At 38.7% G+C, this 20,209-nt stretch overlaps 1 protein-coding gene across 7 annotated transcripts in view; it reads right to left on the bottom strand.

Moving 5' to 3' along the window:
- sick (sickie) overlaps positions 1-20,209 on the bottom strand; it is a 207,843-nt gene that overhangs the window by 119,144 nt on the left and 68,490 nt on the right. For 6 of the 7 annotated variants that reach the window (XM_033380907.1, XM_033380909.1, XM_033380904.1 and 3 more), the window contains exon 2: positions 19,932-20,102. In XM_033380907.1, coding sequence (XP_033236798.1) covers positions 19,932-20,102 — 171 coding nt within the window. Of the gene's footprint in view, positions 1-6,422; positions 6,503-19,931; positions 20,103-20,209 lie in introns of those variants that run through there. The other variant, XM_033380910.1, reaches the window with a different exon arrangement.

Raw genomic sequence — 20,209 nt, 5'->3', positions numbered from 1 at the left:
CTATCACGAAACATATTTCATCTTTCAACATCAATTTTCCCTTTCTCTTTAACTCTTCTTCACATCTTATCCTCCTTATTCTTGCCTAATTCTTTTTATTCATCATATTTTTATGGTTTTCAGTACATTTTTCAAAGTATTTAATCAAAATTTACTAACGAAAAATTCGAAATATAATATTTTTTAGAGATTATAAATTATATGCCATCATTTCTGATTTAATGGAAAAAAGGTCGTGAAATAAAATTTATAGACTAAAAAATACCATAAGATACTAGAAAATACCATAGATATACTAGAAAATATAATAAATATACTGCACCACAAAATATCTTACCTAAATCTAATAGAAAACACACCAATACCTCCCAAAAATCTATCTCTAAGAAAAAAACTATTCGCCCAAAAAACTTCCTCGAAATAAGAAAACCCCGCCTCCCTTTTCAATCATTTGGCTTTATCTGGTATCTGCGAAATGCCGCACTGTCGTGGCTCCATTTTGTAGGCAGTACTCATGAGTATTCCATTCCCTAGCCGTTATTAAACGTATTTTGATTGCTACCTAAACAACGAAGTAACTTCCTTGTGGGCAAGGAAATCCACTCCCTCTATAATTAATATAAATTTTGCCCACAGAAACTTTTGGCTAATGTTTTGCCCTGCGGGCCACCACGAAAACAAAAAACAAAAATACACGAAATATAAAAAATAAAACCGTTTGTTTGTTGACTGAAGTTTCGCCGCCAAATGGCGAGGCGGCGGACCCTCTACTCTAACAAGCCCTGAAAAAGAAGATGAAAAAACTCCAACCACAAACAGCAATAAATGAAATCAAATAATTTGTTTACTTTTGTCAAGAAATTTGTTGGTGGGCCGGCCACACAGCGAAAACCGCAGGGCAAGGGAGGTCGAATGATGGACAAGAGGAGGACCTGTAATGGGTTTTAATGGAGGGGAAGGGGAAAAGTAGTTGGTAATTTGAAGCGATCTTTAAAAGTGTCGAAAATATTTAACTTAAATAATAAAAACAAAAATAAAGAGTTTATTTATTTAATTAATTTTATAGTTACCTAAAATATCTTAGTAAAATCAAATTTAAGTTAAATTAAAAAAAAAACAAAGATTAAAAAGGAAGAATCATTTTAGACCCGTACTGAAGAAAATTGTAAATAGCCAAATAAAAAAATAACAGGTGTTTTATTTGATTTCTGAATAATTTTAAAAAAATTTCAGAAGATCATTTTTAAGATACCTAAAATATCTAAGGGAAATATACTTTAAAATTAAAATAAATAAAAAATAAAATGAGAATAACAAAAATTATTAAGTATGAAAATTTTAAGGCCGTACTGATTAGAATTTAAATGATACCCAAATAAAAAACCGCGATGTATTTATATATTCTTTGAACAAGTTTCTGGAATTTTGGAAGATAAATTAAAAATTAAATTTATCATAAAAAACAAACCAAAACATCCGTTTATTAATACGATTATTTTCCTAGTTTCCATCTAGCCTAATACACCCTTTTAGACCCACTACCGAGGTAAGGGGTAACACAATTTTTGGTTCACACCGTGCCCCAGAGGCCAAGGCGAGAGATTCGCAATCGTGGTGCTAATTTGTAGCGCCCATTTCCGTTCTTTATGTGGCACCAAGAGGAATCCCTTTGTGGATCCTTTCGGCTGCTTATTGGCTGCCATTTCGTGGTGTGCGGTCTGAACTTTTCTTTATTGATGCCCCACAATTAGCATCGCCGTCCCGTCGTAAACAAAGCTTAAACCCCTTTAAGCCCGAGGATGTTCTTGGGCAAACAGAGTGCCACAAACCGCAAATAAACCTCTAGCAACGACGACCTTGACTGCAGCAGAAACAGAATCGGAACTGCAACAAAGACCCGACCCACAGGAACTGAGTCAACGCCTCCTCAGCATTCAAGCAACGAAAGTTTCGTATGAGAGAAGGTGTTGAAAACCGGTTTAACATTTAACATTATTTCGGTTTTTTTGTTTTTGTTTGTTGTTGTTGTTGTTGTTAAACCGGCAAACAGTTCTTTGAACCTTTGGTTTTTTGATGAATTTATTTGGTGTTTAATGTCGACCGATTGTCGGGTCGGTAGTAACGCGTGCCGTTTTTCCCCCAAGGCAAGCCGCCGTCGGCCAACAAAGAGGTTGACAAAACTAATGGACGGACGGATGGACGGCCAGTCGGCTGCTTAATGATGAGATATTAACGCGTCTGGGGTTCCAGGGAAAAGAACAGAAGAACAGAACAGCCGAAGAGTACCCAGTATCTGCATGACAAATGAGTCGATCTTTGTAGGCTACAAAATAAATGAGATATTATTTTGGATTTCCCTGGAAAGGGAATGTCGCATTGGCAGGGGGTTAAGGAATTTGAAGAGAATTTTAGCTGAATTTTAAGAGTGGAATAACCTTTTTTGGGAACCTTTCGTGTTTTAATATTGAGATATTATAATAGATCTTTGGGAATTATATTTCTAAAATTATGGGTATTTTTTGTAGATACTAAGCGTACTATTTTATTGATGTTTTGGTCAAAAAACATATCCCAGCCATAGAGCCTATACAGTACGAATTCATACGATTTGAAGGAGGTACCGTTACAGAACTGAAATATCAAAAATTCAATAATTGTTGACCTCTAAAGGTCTGTTCATCCTCCTATAAGCCTTCTACTAAGGAACTTCTATTGGCCCAAATAACCTTTTCTATCACCTAACCTTGTACTAAAAATCCCCCAATTTCCGTCCGTAGAAATATCATTAATTATACCATAAAATCACTTAACAATTGTGAACCAATCAATTCTTCCTCTGTCCTTTTTCTAACAATCAAATTTGCATCCATTTTCTAATCTGTTTCTTTTGGCAACCGTTTTCTTTGCATTTGCATTTGCATTTCCTCGTGAATTTCTCCCAAAGAGAAATCCGAAACAAGAAGAAAAAAAAAGCTGGCTAATCACTCGACGAGCATTGAGCACTGAGCATTGAACATTGTCAAGTTTTCAGTAGTTTTAGCCATTAAATGCCATGCCAGAGGCAAAAAACTTGCTCGAAAACACGGTCATGTCATGTCACGAGAAGTTGTCTTTGCTTGCATTTGAATGGAATTCCCTCACCTTTCTCCCACTCTCTCTGTCTTTCTCTTGTTGCGGAACTGTGTCTCTTGTTTCTCTCTATCGCTGTGTGTGTTGTTGCTTCTCTGGTAACAACTTCCGCAACACATTTGTCCAATTTGCACACAGAACACAGAGGCAACAGGCAAGAGGCAACAGCAAACATTTTGCCCCGAAGCTCAATTGTTCCCAATTATTTCTCTCTGTGGCATGTGTGGCAAAAAGGTGTGGAAAGTGTTTTTCGTAGCCATAAATTCTGTCTCTGCCAATTAGGAGAAGGAGAGCCCTCCTCCTCCCCCCTCCCAAAGACTTCTATAATTAGAGATTGGCAAATGGTCTCCCACTTGGGAGTGGGTCAGTGGGGTGGACAAATGGCGATTCGATGTCTCTGTGTGTCTTTGGGGGAAAATTAGTCAATGAAATTATGGAGTTTGGAATCATTTACGATTAGAAACATTACCAGAACCGAGTCGAGTACAATTAGCACTCCTTTGAGTTGAAAACATTAACAAATACTTTTAAGAGACTTTCAAACCTTCGAACCCACACGCCATCAATCTCCAACCTTTAATTAACTCAATTTTCTTTATAATTAAATATATTTATGCTGCCGCACACTTGTTTATTGTATCTGTAGAGTATTTTCGGTGAACTTCTCAATTAATCCAATTTCTCAGAGCTCGAACACCAAGTCATGCCACATGACGCACACACCCCAAAAAGGCACACACACCGAATGACTCATCATCGGCAAGGCAGCAGCTTCAACAGCGACACAAAACTTGCAACCTCTGGGGCACAAAGTCCACAAAGTAAGTCCAAACCGTTGCAACAGTCGGCGGCGGCGGCGGCGGCTGGCACTGCGGTTTATCTGGCGACAGAAAAAAGGCCCCCAATTTCTGTTGTCTAGACCAAAACAGCTGACAGCTGTGCCGCCTGCCCATAGAGGCCCGCGGGGGAACAACCCGAGTTGCAGAGTCTTAGCCAAAAAGATGATACCCCCCGCCCCAGCCTCTATTTGGCTGCTAAATCTTGTTAAATTAACCAACGGTTAAAGCTCTCTTTCCGACAGTCTAGTCAAGCTCGATTTAACGCTCAATTTAGTGGCTTTCGTGGCGCTGGCTTTGGCTTCAGCTTCAGCTTTGGCTTAAATGACGAATCGCCGACCATCGCAACGCTCTGTCATTGATAAATAAAACCTCATTAGTCGGTCTCTAGCCAAAAGCAAAAATTTCTGTTGGCCAGAAGCTCCAATCTTGACAGATAGCCAAGGCATTGACTTTTGGGTTTCCCTCTGCTCCAACAGCGGGGGGCGCTTAAGCACGAAATCTTTTAGTGCCACCCAAAGTGTTTTTGGGGCTCGTGGTCATGGAAATTTAATAAGCCGGCGATAACAAAGGTCAAAGTGGCTATAATTATGTAATTTGTTGGCCAGAATGGAGAGCATTTTATTGTCAACAATGCGAAGAATAGGTGTGTGTGTGTGTGTGTGTGTGTGTGTGAGGGGGGGGGCCATTGGATGTTTAACAATACTCTCGTACTCGTTTGTTAGAGGTAATAGAATGACAATAAACTTGGGCCAACAATAGATCGAGAAATGGGAATAAAAATGAAATGAATTTCAGAGGAGTGGAGAGCAGAGGAGAGTATGATGTGAGGGGTCTGGGGATTGGTATATGGCAGGGGTGTAGGTGGATATACCCTGTAGAACCACAGGGGTCAATTGACCCCTCTCGAACTAGTTCTGCGCTGTTTACCGCGCAACTAGCTACGGGTAATCGAAGGGTAATCGAGCGGGAACCAGGGGTGGTTCCGCCCTAGGACATGCATGTGTTAAATTCTCCGCTGAAATACATTGCGGGTAATCGATCTGGAACCAGGGAGGTGAGAATGGTAGCTAGTGCGGCACCAGTGCGGAACTAGTTGCCTGGTACTAGAGGGTAACATTCCAAGCGGGGGATTCTTATGGATATTTTCTTTGGCAGTAGTTTTGAGACTGATCAAAGAAGGAACCATTCAAAGGTACTATTAGTTTTTTTATATTTATATTTTATGCAGCTCGAGGAACTAGAGCTTATGACACTTTTAGACAATAATCTTATATTTTATATAAATCTTCTTAAAACACGCATTCAAATTACATATACGCATCACTTTCAATCATCATCTACTTTGAATAATACCCGAATAATTATGACTTAACTTTTGATTTATGACTTGAATAAATCAAAATATTGAATAATTTATGCACATTTGTCTATAAAAATGATTTATGCACACAGCAAACGTCATTCTCTACGATTTAGATCAACTTCAAATGATGGAAAATGCAAAGAAAAGATTAAATCTTCTATTAGCGACCGCAATCTTCAGGAGTTATGATTTAAGCCCAATATTTATCCTTAGTTGTGCATATTTATGCACATTTTTCATCAAAAATCCCAGTTCTTTCAATATTTGTACTTTCTTTCTAACAACTATTCGATTTTCTCCCCAATTAATCCTTTAAAATTAAAGATCCTATCTACACTCCTAGTAATTTATCATCCATTGATCTCTATAGCAATCTACCGTCCTAATTGATCTATTCAGGTTCCCTCCTTTATTCCTCTTTCCGCTTTACAACAAAATCTGTTCCACCGAATGACCTTTTACCCGCTCACCCACCTCTCGTAACTTCATTCACAACGAATGCAGGCACCCCCTGCGGAGACCCTGCGGCGACCCTACGCCACTGTACGCGCTGTCCTCCCGCTGCACAGCTGGTCCCCGTGTTTTTCCCTAGAAAATATGGGCACGTAACCTCCGCCTTAGGCCACAAAAGGCCACACACACACACGCACACAATCGATGATGTGAATGTAGGTGAAAAAGGTGTAGGCCAAAAGAGGAATAGAGCCGGGGTCCGGGGTTCGGGCCAAGAGTGAAAGTCATAAAACTGTGATGTGGCTAACAGGACACGCAGCGCAGCCAACAAAAAAAGGCAATATCCGATAGGAGGACGATAGCCCTAACAAGGGGCGTGTCAAAGGCAGCCTGCTGCTTCGTTCCTTTGACAGTTGTGTCATGATAATTAGTTCTGGCCATGGCCTAAAGCAGGGTATGGGGCAGAGAGTTCGAGGGTCTGCTTATGTGACAGTGGCATGCGTGTGTTGACTTCCTTTTTATGACTTCCATTGTTTATGTTGATTTGATGTTAATTTCTCGTAAAATTTGATAAATATCTCCAAAAATAGAGGCCCAACAAAAGGGAAAACCCAAGGGGTCATAACATTTTCATTTACCTCTTGAAATATTTGTTGTTTTTTCTGTTGTTTTCTGTGGGCTACTTGAGGTTTACCTCTTGACCTGCATATGTCGAGGGGTTTGGTTTCTTCTTCTCTTTTTTATATGATTTTTCGTTTCGTTATTCGAAAGCAAAAATTTGGAGCAAGACACTTGACGATACACAATTTTGTTGAATATTTTTTAATTGATATAATCTATTGCGGAATTTGCAGTACATTTATTTAAGGCAATCAACGAACGGAGCGACCGAGTGCGCAATTAAACAAAATGGAACGAAAATTGTGGCTTCTTTGCTTTTTATGATCGAAGAAATTTGCATGAAATCAGCAAATACACTGGGCGAAATTGTTGTAGATCACTGCGTTTGGGGGGTTTTCTGTACGTAAAGACACTTGAAAGAAGCGTAGAAGCTTTTTCTATTCTTATTTTTATAATTTCTCAATCGAAATCGCGTGTTGAATTGTTTTAGTTACTTTATTTAGCCACTTTTTATACCTCAAGCCACTTGTCACTCTTCGAAGCCTTCACTTGTGGCTTTTTCCTTGCCAAAACCTTTTTTTGGCTCAAATTTCATGCATTTTTCAATCAAAGTCGCGCTTAATCGTTTAAAAAACGCGCGCGTTTTGCTTGCGTTTACTGGAGGCAGCGAAAACCGACTGCCGAGACTGCGGCAACAGGCGGTTCTGAATCGCAGCCGGCGCGCCGACTCAAACAAACCGAAAGACAGAGAACAACAATCAAAGCCACACGACAGAAAGAGATAGGAACAGCGTATTGATCGTGACATCGATTCTTCGGCTTCATTTCGACTTCGGGTTTTGACTTCGTTTTCAGCTCAACATTGTTGCCGCTTCTGTTGTTTCTGTTGCTGCCTGAGATGTTGCCGATCTTTGTTCTGCTTTTGGTGATGTTTTTGTTGCTGTGGCCGATTTTTTGTTTCGTTTTAAATGTTTTTTTCTTGTTTTTGTTGCTATCATGTGTTTTGTTTGTGCACTGATCGCAACAGCTGGGCTGCAAGCAACATGTTGCTTTTGATCACTTGGCTGCCAGACAGGTTTATTGTGTTGCCAGACGAGCGAATCGATTGATGCTAACAATGTAGTACGCATTGTTGCTAGACATGAAAATGCTAAAGGGGCAAGGGAGATGAGCACTTAGCGTTATTTAGCTTGTTTTATTTTTTATAAGAAATAGTGTTGCAAAGAATGTTAATGGACAAATGATAAATTATAGAATTTTTATTTTTTCTAAATAATTTAAATGGAAAAAAGCTAAAATTTATATTTTTCTATCAAATAAGTGCTATAAGATATCCTGATCATTTTGTACCTTCAAAGGGAAAGTTTGTAGAAAATAAATGATTCTTTCAAAGGAATTTTTAAAGTTTCTGTATATGACATTAGGATCGGCCACAAAATCAACAGAACTGTGTAAATATCTACTCGTACACTTCATAATCCCAATATCTTTGCAACATGTTGCATTCATAACATTTTATGGACTGTTTTCGGGAACAGTTTCCATCTCTGTCTTCTTCCAATCCCCAACAGACATAAACACATTTCCGAACTCTTCAAAATATGTCTGATTTTTGTTTTCTTGACAGCTGTGGGGGTGTAAGAGCGAGAAAGAGAGCCACAGCTTGTCTGCTGTATCGCTTCGGCTCTGCAATGAGTAAACAATTTTTAAATGGAATTTTCAATAAGTCATCAAAGAGGTACCCGGGCATCACAGCATCTCATTGTCTGCCCCTTTTGATGGATCTTTTTCTTATTTTTATTCTTGTGATTGTTTTGGTTGTTCTTTCGACTCATTCGAACGACCCATCAACGGATCTATGGCGTACGTTTCATTCATTAAAAAATCCGCAACAGAGTTCAATAGTTTCATAAATTTTAATTGCAAAAACGTGCACTGAACAAAAGGCAGTTAAAAAACACAAGAACAGAAGACTCGTTGAAGGGGAACCTCTCTCGGAAAGTAGGCCACGATGTGGCGTTGGGTTCCATGTTCGTTTCAGTTATGATTTACAGGGCGGAATCCGCACAGAACACAGACAATTAAAGAAACTCGTAAACAACAAACCACAACAACCGCAAAACGGCAACGGGAGAGCCATAGCCATTTGAATGGAATGGCAAAATGTGTGGCTGTCAATAAATCTATATGATGATCACGATCTTTTACTGCCAAAAATATCAAGCGAAAGAGAAGTGATTTCAGAGTACTGTGGTGGTCTGAAAGAACACTCTTTAGGAAGGAGTATATTCGTGTAAAAGTTCTCCAATTGTAACGGGTCGGTAATAGGTTTGAATACAACTTGTATCTCCTTTGAGTTATATGTATATCTTTTAAGTCCCTGGTTTCTTCGTGGGGATTGGCAAACTTATCATTAGGTTTCCTCTCCTATGAGAGTAGTCATAAATTATCCTACAACTGCTTCTCCAGAACGATAGTCTCTTTCTTAACTAGACTTGGCTGGTATGTCCCCAAGTATTGATCCTCCAAAGTGGTCTTTCTTCAAGAAAATAGTTTTTCAGTGATCTATCAACCTTTCGTCTGATCGTGATCCTCTAAGCCGATATTTTTTTAAGTAATTGAAAAAACCTTCCTCCTGAAAAACATAAATGATTATGCAAAATATGCGCAAATGATCAGCTGATCCAGCAAAGCAATCTATTTTCAATTAAATTTGTTCTAACAAATTGTTTATATATCTATTAAAATTTCCTCATAAAACAATCTTAAACGATCATAAAACCAACGTTCCCAATAATTAGCTCCACTGATTAATGCGCCACAATCTCTCTTTATTCACTCTGATCATTGATCACTCTTTTTCATAAAAGATCTGTCCAACCTTATCTGAAGTCCATTGTACCCGCGATAAAATCGCAAAAAATCGCAAAAAATCGTCAAAAAATTGCAGCATGCTGTGATCGTTCCCCCCGGTCGTTCCACAGATCATTCGTTCCATGGATCGTGAATCGCCTTGTAACCCCCCTCGACACCGCTCTGGGACAATGCCACACTTAAATCATGTGGGTGGCTTTGGCCCCGTGATAAATTGCAATGAACTTCTCTGTGGCCTCCAAAAACAAAACGATGTCAACGGGCAGTTCGATTCACATAAATTTCCAAAATAAAGCCGGGAAAAAGATATATGCAGTCGGATGGTTCGTTGGTTCGAAAACCTGTGGCCCAAAAGAGCCACAGACTGAGGCAAGTGTACAAGTCTCTAGACCACAGAGATCTTGCCTTCTAAATATAGATGCCACATACGAAATGAGGTCGCAGCATGCCACTGGCGTTTGAAGTCGAGTCGAGTAGTTTTGGGGGCTGCTGCAATTAGAGGAGCAACAGCATCCACCCATCCCGTGTCTAATTAAGTGCGTGAATCGTTTGCCAGAAGACGAGTTTTTCGGCTCGGAAAAATACTGAAAATAGAAATGTATTTCAACACAACCCCAACAGCCAGACCAACATTTTGGATACAGTCCAAAGTTCAAGCGGCTTAAGCAGCAATTGAAACACTTCCGCAGAGATCCCAAAGCCAAAGCCAAAAATCCAGACAGAAAACCAAGAGACCAAGAGACCAGGAGACCCATGGCCATTGGCCTCCCAGCAGGCGGGCAACAGGCCACAGACGACATCCCACAGATACATCCGTGTATCTCTGGCTAGTTATCTCCCTATGTTCCATGGTCCAGGGTCCATGGTCCAAAGCCAATGACAATTATCATAGTACCGACCACAGCTAAGTACCAAACGACAGACAGACCAGACCAAACTTTCCACCCCCTCCATTTTCCTTTTGCGGGCGGGGGAAAAGCTAAACAAAGTTCCCCCAAACGAAACGAAACGAGAGGGGGATTTACATTTGTAATTAGAAAGCTTTGGCACAGCAGGAAAACTTTGACGAATGAGCAGCTGAAAAACAACAAAACACGAAAATCCCTTTTGGAAAACGTCAAGGGTGGACGGTGAATACTCTTAAAAATAATACAGATATATTATGAAATAAAATAGATTAAAAACAGATAAGTGGCTGTCTTTAATTGTAGATATATTTCCTTGTAAGAATTTTGGGACTCTTTCAGGTATGAATCTAACGAATAAGCTTATAGGTGTGCAATTGTTCAAGGAAATGTTCATTTCTGAAGAAACAAATGATCCACAAGGAAACAATTTATGAATCCCAAGGCCTGTCTATCTTTTTTCATGTGTTTTTGATTTTCATGTAATTCTTATTCTTTTCAAGATATATATGTAGATAGGGGATAGAGATATTTATATATGGATTTGATATCAAATCTTTATATATTTCTGATATTCAGGAAAGAAAAAATATTTATTAAACATATTAATTATTTTTTTCAATATCTTCTCATGCGGTGTTTTTCATCAAAATCTTGAATTTAAAAGAATTTTTTTTAAATTGATGTAAAATATATCTAAAGTCCATAATTTGTATATATCAAATACAAATAATAAATACAATAATATTCTTATATTTCTACAATTTGTATTGCAATTAATTACGAATTTACCATAAAAAAACACTTGCTTTCAAAAAACTATACATTAAATTCCCCATTAAATCCCTCACTTTCCTGCACAATACATACAATAATTGGCATTAAACTGCCATTAAACTCTCCTTAAACATCCCTTAAGTACTCTTTCCCCTTTCCACTCATTAAAGTTAATATACTCCGACATTTCCGTGTAGTGCACTTCAGAGTAAAACAAAAACAAACAAACAAAATAAAGAGAAAATACTCGTAATCCCCTCATTGGCAGTGCAGTTTCGAGGGTCCTTCTCGGAAAGGAGAAGGTCCTGTGTGTGGCGGCGTACATGGCGTATGATAAACAAAACTTTCGTCAAGTACTCCTCCCACACCGCCACTCCAGCACTGCTGCACCATTTGACCAAACAGAAAACTTACGGCTAATACGAGAGAGCCGCTTAGGGCCAGGGGCTTACACGAGAGTGGTAATATTTCTAATTGAAAAGAATGGAACTGCTGCCACTTTAATGCGGGGGCTCGGCACGGTTACGGGCACAACTGTACTTGAAAGTTTCTCTGTGTTTCTCTCTGGGGATCACGTGCCACGCGGCGGCAGCGACTAATTTATGCAACAGAAGGCGCAGCAGCAGCATCCATTGATTGGCTGCCTGGACAGGGCACACTTGCTGTTGCAGCACCTCCCACCTCCTACTATTGCCTCCTCCCCCGTCTTCTGCCTCCTCTTTCTGCGCTGCCGCTTTCCTTGTGCCACAACTTAATTTGTGCCCGGGAATTTATGGCTGCTGCACGTGCAAAACGGAGGAGCCATGGGCCTTTCTTGCCATCGGTTGGGTATCGGCCTCCCAGGAAGTTTTTACCGCCTGATTTGTGGTTACAAAAGTTTTTTCTTTCACACAAAACAAAACAAAAAAAAACGTGTGGCAACAGTTTTTATTTTTTTTTTTCATTTGTTTAAACTTTAGACCGTAAACGTTGCCTCTTTTGTTTCGGAAAAAAAGAGAAAAACCTTGTCTTTTGTTGCCGAACGATTGTGCAACAGAAATATCGACTAAATTTACAGAATTCGAATATTTAGAGCAGAAGAAAAAGCTTTGCATTCTGGGCTTGTAAAACTTTAATGAAGCGATAAAAACTATGCATTGTTTACAGCAGGGAAAACATGAAGAAATAAAAGAAATACAGGAGGGAAAACATGAGGCAACAAAATGCGAGGCACGCGGCGGATGAATGAAGCAGGAAAATGAGAGCTGAAGGAGGAGATTTGAAGCACAAGAAAACATGGAAAACGGCTGCCAGAAGAGTCAGAAGAATGAAAGGTGGAAATGGGTTTGGGAAATTTCCCTAAAAATAAATCAAAGTCTTATGCATTAATGAACTTCAATTCGAGATGCTGCCAGATGCTGCATGCCCCCAGCCGCCCGCTCTGCATTCCTTCTATGGGTAATGCACATAAGCCCACATCGAAAGGGGAATGGGGCAGAGAATGTGGCAGAGAATGGGCCAGAATGCGGCACATGAGGTGGGGCTTTCCGCCCATTTTCCCTGCCACCTAAGCAGATTTCATTTTAGATAAAGCAAACGTAAGCTTTTCCCCATTGAACATTGGAAAATGGCTGACAGGTGAAGAGAACGGAGAAGAGGGAGAAAAGAGAGGAGAGTTGTGGAGAAGAGAAAGCTAGAAAGCCAACGAAAGGAGGATATTTTTTATATGCATTTGCATTTACTCGTAGCTTAAGTGGGTTTCAATGTGCAACCACTTGAGGCACGAACGAGAGCTGAAATTTGTACAAAATTCAGGAGGGAAAACTCTGAAAATGGGAGAAAAATCTGTAGAGAGAAATATTAAGGCACTGATGTGGATTGTTCAAAATCATTAGTACAATTTTTGAATGGAAATTGTAGACAAACAAAAGAAAATTCCACTAAGGAAAAAAGCTGGATGAATATAAAAAGAAATATTGGTCGACAAAAAAGATAGAAATCTGCTCGAAAATTGGGAAAACTTTTTGAAGAAAATATAAGAAAGTGCGTGTATTGGATTATTTCCGGGATATAAATATTATTCGCATCATTTTCTGCACCAATATTAGCTACTTTTATGAAAATAATATTTTCTATTGAAAAATCATTAAGAATCTTCGATTTTCACTTGATTTTTATTGCTAATAATATTCTTATTCAATAAGATATTCATATCGATAGATAAATCTAAATCTTTTTAATAGATATTTCTTTCGGTAGATCTTTTGATGTTCAGATTATTTTTGAATGAAATGTTACTGATCATAATTTGTATGGATTTCTATTGAAGAATCCACAGATTCGAGATACATTACAACAAACACATTAAGTAATGAATAAATTCTTGAATTTTATTTCTACAATTATAATTCTTTCTGTTCAATAATCCCTTACAAATGTTTTATATCAATCGAATGGAGTTTCCCACTTTGCTTAGAAAATTTGTTCCTTCAAAAGTAAGAGCAAATATAACTTTAATATGAACTAAAGTATTCCCCACCAATTTTCGGCTTTGCAATTTAAATTTCTCTAATTTCTGTAAAATTTTCTGTAGTTTTTCCATCCATCAATTGGCATCCCCAAAGGCAAATTTCCATAGTATTATTTACTCAACCTTTTAAGCACTTAAATCTGCTTAAGACCCCAAAAGGAAAACGCCCCCACAAACAACCATTTCCTACGTTCTTTTCACTGCACTTCAATCTGGGCATTTATGCAGAACAACAAGGAGAGGACTTTGCTCCTTAGAAAAGAGGATATACAGCACATACTTATTTATGTGTGTACGTGTATGCATACAAATCATTGAAGCGCATTAAATCGTGCTATTGTTTTAGTTTAATTACATAATAATTGGGCTGTATGGATGTTTACGGGTTGGATGTTTGTCTTCTGCTAATAACTGAAGCAAAAACAGCTTATGACAGAGGAAAACCCCCCAATCGAGGGGGGAAATCCATTGAAAATCCATTAAAAATCCATTGAAAATTGGCTACAAAAGGCAGTGTCCTGCAAAAGACAGCAGACACGAGACCCAGCAGCAGGACCGAAAAGGACGAAGCCAAAAAGACAGGCAATTATATAAGACACACGAGGCATGTGCTTATTTTGATTTAATTTCCCTTTAAGACACATCCACACACGACGCACACACTGGTGTCCAACGTTATTTACATATTTGATTGGGAAAATCTCTGCAGCTGCAGACCCTGAGAGCGGCACGCTTTTGCCCATTTTCCCATTTTACCTTTTGGGCCTGGCGTTCGGCTTGACTTTCCCTCCACATGTAGCTTTCCTTTGTTTACGATTTCCTTCCAAGTGGAAATCAAATTAGTGCCGTAGTAAAATTCATTTTCGAGTAAATTTGCACAAATTTTCGCCTTTTGTTATGACAATGACTCGGTCTGGATCTGGATGGCAGAGAGAGGCTTTAAGGAAAGGACTTTGGGTATTTAAAATATTCGAAAGATTTCAGAGAAGATTTCTGCATACTCAAAGATGCCTCTCTTTCTCACTCTGTCCTAGTGAGACTCGCGTTGATCAAAATGATTATAAATAAACGTTTAATTGTTTTTTGGGATCTTTTATTTGAATGAAATTTAATTCCACAGGTTTCTCTTCTATCTTTCGCTTTCTCTTAACCAGTGTGGCTTAGCGTTTTAGGGTGATATTTTCGTATCCGTCATGTACTCAACTAGAACTTATCACCGATCTGTCTTTCGCTCAATCCCCTCTCCTAGTGAGACTCGTACCCCTCTCTCTATCTCAACTACTATAGCTCTATCCCAGTAGGACTCGTATTGAAATCTTAGGCCTTTGGAAACCTAAACTGTCCTTCTCTCCTTCCGAGTTGACAAAACTCTAAGGATGTTCAATTTTTTGGTTAAACTTTTCCCAGAAAATGGCAGCCCTTTCATGCAATTCTCCCACAGAACTCTCTTAAAGTCAATTTGGTGTATGTTTTGGTCTTTAATTTGGTTTTTTTCAACTACTTCGACTTTGGTTTCTGTGGAGTTTTTACAGGCTTCTGGGTGGACTTTTTTTGCTGTGACTGTGCCTCCTATGTTGGAGGTTTTTCCTGGTTCTGGTGTGGCACTTGTGTCGACGCCAAAGTTGACTTTGAACACTTTTACGTTTCGCTGATTTTTCAAGAGTTTTCATTTTACTTTTTCTCGGTTTTTTCCGTGCCCACATTTGACTAGAACCACCTCCCGCCCACAGAACGTACTACTACTGCCGGCTGCCTGCCTCTCGTGTCGTCGTCACTCATTAGAAAAACGTTGCAGAAAGTCGCACACAAAAAAAAGTGCACTACGTGTTGCAGTCGACAGAGAGAGAAAAACGCAAAACCAGTGGAGAAAAACCAGTAAGGGAAAAACCAAGAAAAACCCTCATGTAAAGAGTTTGCATTGGTGCAAAAAAGAAGCGAGAGACTAAGAAAAACTTTATTACAAACTTTTCGTAAGTGAAGAAAAGAAAAAGCCTTCATCCTGGGTAAAGGAAAAACCTTGGGCTAAAGTTTAATATTTGATTTAAAAGTTGATAAAATTTACTTTATTCCAACACTCCACTTAATGGCGGCCACACTCTCCTCTCCACTACACCGTCCGTCGTGTTATTTGTTTTTTGATTGAATTTCTGCAAATGTTTCTGGGCTGTCCTGCCACACATTCTATCGCAGGCATTCCATCCCTAGGGTTTCCTTCCTTTCTTCCCTTGTTTTTTGGTGGGTTCGTGTCTCGGCTGAAGCGTTGATTTTTCATTTCGTCATGCAAATATGAAAAACAAATGGGAGGGCAGCCAGGAAAATGGAAAAATTGTTCAAATGCTTTTGTTTGCTTGCTTTGAATGGAAAATGGAAAAACACGAACTGCAGCGAGCGCTAGGGGGGAAAAGCGGCATGGAATATGGGCATTGTTATGAGAGAGGCACAGGATATGAATGAGGAATGCAGTGGCGGAGGGGCTTCGACTGGCTATGAAAGGTATCTATTGAAATGGGGTATTAGAAGGTGCTTCTCGAAGGGTTTCTACTGAGATACGAGTAGTAGATGGAGTACTCTAGAGCTGCTACCGGGGGGGTATTTGAAGGAATGAAAAACGATGGAGAGGCACCGCTGGAGAGGGTTTTATTGGAGGCGGTTTTATTGGTGGTATTTTGTGAGCAGGCAATCAAGGGACAGGAAAGGCTTTAACGAAAGATAAAGGTTTACAAAAATAGTTACATGTTAAAAAAGATACTTTGGAAGGAAAGTAAGTAGATATAATAATACTATCTACTATAAAAAGTAGTAAAAAAAGGAAGCACACATCAAAATTGGTTCTAGAAAGGGTCTACAATTAGCTGTAGAGCAAGATGCGTTCCTTAGGGGGTAAATATACATAAAATAGGGTATGATAGAACCATAAGAGCCGCCCTACATGCAATATATGTATTCAAGGAAATATTAAGAAGGTTCTGGGTCGGTCTTTCACCAAGAAGTTATAGAATATATGCACATATGTAATAGAAGACAAAAAAATTAGGTAAAATGAACTAATACCAAACGAATCAAGAATCCTACAAGTGATATTTATATTTATAATTTATTTGTATGTATAATTATTTTTTATTTTATGTATCATGTTTATATTTGTATAAATTTAAAAAAAAATTGCTTTTTGGGTAGATTTAATTTAAAGAATGAAACACAATACGCATGGAAAACAAAGAAGCATATTTACTGATTGAAACTTCGCTAAAATTCACTGAAAATTCTAAAAAATTTCGATTGGGAAAAATATTATTTTTGAATAAACAGACAATTCCATGCCGGCAGATATTTTTCAAACGTTTATTCCATACAAAAAAGCTCCTGATGCATCCATGAGATGGGGAATATGGGGGCTCCCATACGCCAGACAGAAATACAAACAATTTTTCGCATGCTACCAACTAATTTAGAGGAGCACCTCAGTTCCTTTATTTTCCGTTTCCTATTCCTATTTTTTTTATTTCGATATATTTATTTCTGAGCAAATTGGCAAATTGAGTTTGTTAGTAGCAGGAATCTACTGCGGGGCCTGCTACTGCTCCTGAATCTCTTCCGACTGTTACTCCCTGCCTCAATGACATATAGAAATGTTGCACTGACTCCTCCTTGGTGCAGCCGGGCCAAGGATAAACCCAATTTGGCGCCCATGTCACATACGTCAACGCGACACTGCCACGCCCACAGTTCGTTTGGCAATTTGTCAGCTCTTTTCCGCCGCTATTTTCGGTTCTGTTTTCCCTTTTTTTTGTTTTTAGATATTTTTCATTGCTGCTGCATCACGTGCCACACAACGGGTGCACGTTTAGCTGAGCTTATCATTTTCTCAAAAGACTCTTCTTTTTTTGTCTATTGCGATTTCATTTGTTGTCTTTCGATGGTCGTCTCTGTCTCTCTCTTTCTCTGTGTGTCAGTGCCTCTCTTTCTGTTGTCTCTGCATCTCTTTCAAAGAGAGCTCCTCCTTCTCTCTGTTTCTATTTAATATGCAAAACGTCAACTAAACCAAAAACTGACAAAGTTGAAATAAATTTTTATTTCATGGACCCTCCACTCTCTCTCTGTCTCTCTTTCTCTCTCCCTCTCTTTGGGGTTTTTCTATATTTCGGCAATGAACTTGCCGCAGATTCAGTTTAGAGCAAAGGAAACCGAAAAAAGGAAAGCTAGAATTGGGTGAAGAACATTCAGATACCCTTACATCTCTTTCCTTCAAGAGCAATTTGGGATACTCACATACGATCTGGATACAATTTGTTGAGTGGATAGAAAAACATATAAGAGTAGATATTCAAAGCCTTTGTGGAAATATCTTCTAATTAACTACTCTCTATCGATTCTTCCATACACTCATAAAATTTGAATTAAATTTGGTAAATAGTTCGAAACACACAGAAAACTACACTTTATACAATTTGGAGGAAAAACCTTTGGAAATAAAAAAGTTATAAATAAAAATTACTTAATTTTTAAAGATTGTATCTATGAAAGATCTTGGATATAATGCTCTAACTGTGTTTAAGATTTAATAAATTGCTCCAAAATCTTTACGAAAGCACCTATTATAACTATCCTAACTATCAGATTAGTAACCGGATATTGATCGTTTTTTACATATGAAAAACAATAGCCAGTGTCGGGTTAATAAACCTTTCAAATTAAGATGGTTTTTCTAACAACGAATAGATTTGTAATTTTATTCAAACGTTCTTCATATGAAAACTATAGGATATGGTAGTTCCTTCCTGAATTTTACAAGTCATTTGCAGAATATAGAACAAAAGGAGGCCTGCTGTCCATCCATCTTCCATCATTTAGTAGCAGACATCATCCCAAACCGACAATACCCTCTCTTAAGGTACTCGTATAAACATTCCTTAGACGTACCCTTAGCCTTGGCGCACAACCTTATTTAGGAGCACCATTCTAAAAACTGCCAAAGCGAGCCTCCTAGAGAGAAGGAAAACATTTTGGGAAATCCCATCACGTAGCAGACGGCGCGAGTTAAAAGAAAAACTGCACACGAAGAAAAGGTAGACGAAAATTCTACCCACTTTCTAGCTTTCCCGCCGCCTTTTTACCAGGGAAAATATCTCCCCGAATGGGAGGGAAAACTTTTTAATTTTAATTTCATAAATGCAATGAAGTGCAACAACTGGCTGCAGCTCTCGAAAATCATCATCATCCGTAGCCGCAGCCACAGCAGCATCCGAATCCTCATCTAAATTCAATCAGAGATCCGAGAGGCAGATGCCGTGGCAGAGTCCATGTGGCAGTTGCAGGACTGTCTGCCCGCCCGCCTGCCTGCCACCTGTCCACCCGAAATTGCTTAGTGCGGCGGAAATCATCATTTTCCAACTCCCGTAACTGAATTTCCCTGAAGTTCGGTGCAAAAAAAGTTTTGTCATCCATGGATAGATGACGTATCCACCTTTCAAATGCATGCCACACGCCCCTTCCCTCTGTCATGCCACACCACACTCGAAACGTGAGTGTGTGTGCGGGAAATATTTTCACGTTGATGCCACGGCATTTGCATATGCCCAGGCCCAGGCAGCGGTACGGCAGCGGGTTTTCTGTGTGTGCTTTTCTTCCTACTTTGTTTTTGTCATTCAAAAAACAATTAACGCAAAAAATGGTAGAATGACTCATGGGACACGGCTTTTCTGTGCAAGCGAAATTCACTGGCGTTTAGGATTTTTTCACGTATTTTTATGAGGCAAAAGCCAAAGGACTTCCATTGCTAGTCCCAGTGCCAGTCATCGTCGCAGTGGCAGTACGAGGTGTGCCAGGAGTATTCCTTCAGGCAGTGGAAGCCTTTTGTGAAGACTTTTTTTAATTTGAATTAATCAAAAACGAGTTAATCGAATGGGAAACCTTCTAGACGGATTATTGATTGCAGGTAAAAACTGTTGGGGGAAATTAATTCTAGCACTAAAAACCATTTAACTTAAGGTTTAAGTAAGCAAAAGGTTTGTTACTTTAAAACAAAAACTCCAAAATGGCTCTTAAAGAAATAAAATCGATTTTAAAATGGCATACGGATGCATTTAAATTTCATAACTTAATTTTTAACAATTTTAAATGCAATTATCATTTGTTGCACGGTTCTTTTTATGTTATAAATAACCTTTCTTCAATTCCTTAAATTTCTTCATTTAATATACGATTCTTCCTATATATTTTTAAACAATTTTTTAGTAAAATTTCCATCTATAAACTATTAAATTTTTTCTACATGCAGAAATTATGGTTTAATTTATAAAAAGCCTTCTTATATTTATTTTATCAATTTTTAAATTAAATTTCCCTACAAAAACTTTAAAAATTTCCTCTACATTTAATGTGGTTTCTGGTCTGGCGCATTTAAAGGCAGAAATTTCAATAAATTCTATTGTTAGATTGTTAGAAAAATCTTCTCCACCTACCATTTGCTGTTGACTCTTTGGCTTCTTGACCAAATCGGGCACCTTGAAGCTGGTAACAGCCTCAATAACCTCCGCCAGCAGCAGCCCATCGCGACAGTCTGCAGAGAGATCTGTGACTTTTCTTTTTGATTTGGCACGCTCCAGATAATAGTTGGCCCAGTCCGTGTAGATCTGCAAAGAGGGGAAACGTGTATTAGTATATATGAATATAAATGGCGACTAAATGACAGTCTAATGGGAAATTCAGGCTGTAATTAAGGGCCATGCAGATACGAGAG

The sequence above is a fragment of the Drosophila pseudoobscura genome, chromosome 4 (genome assembly GCF_009870125.1).
Source record: "Drosophila pseudoobscura strain MV-25-SWS-2005 chromosome 4, UCI_Dpse_MV25, whole genome shotgun sequence".
Taxonomy (NCBI): domain Eukaryota; kingdom Metazoa; phylum Arthropoda; class Insecta; order Diptera; family Drosophilidae; genus Drosophila; species Drosophila pseudoobscura.
Note: the sequence above shows the minus strand (reverse complement) of the source record. Positions and strands in the feature narration are given on the sequence as shown.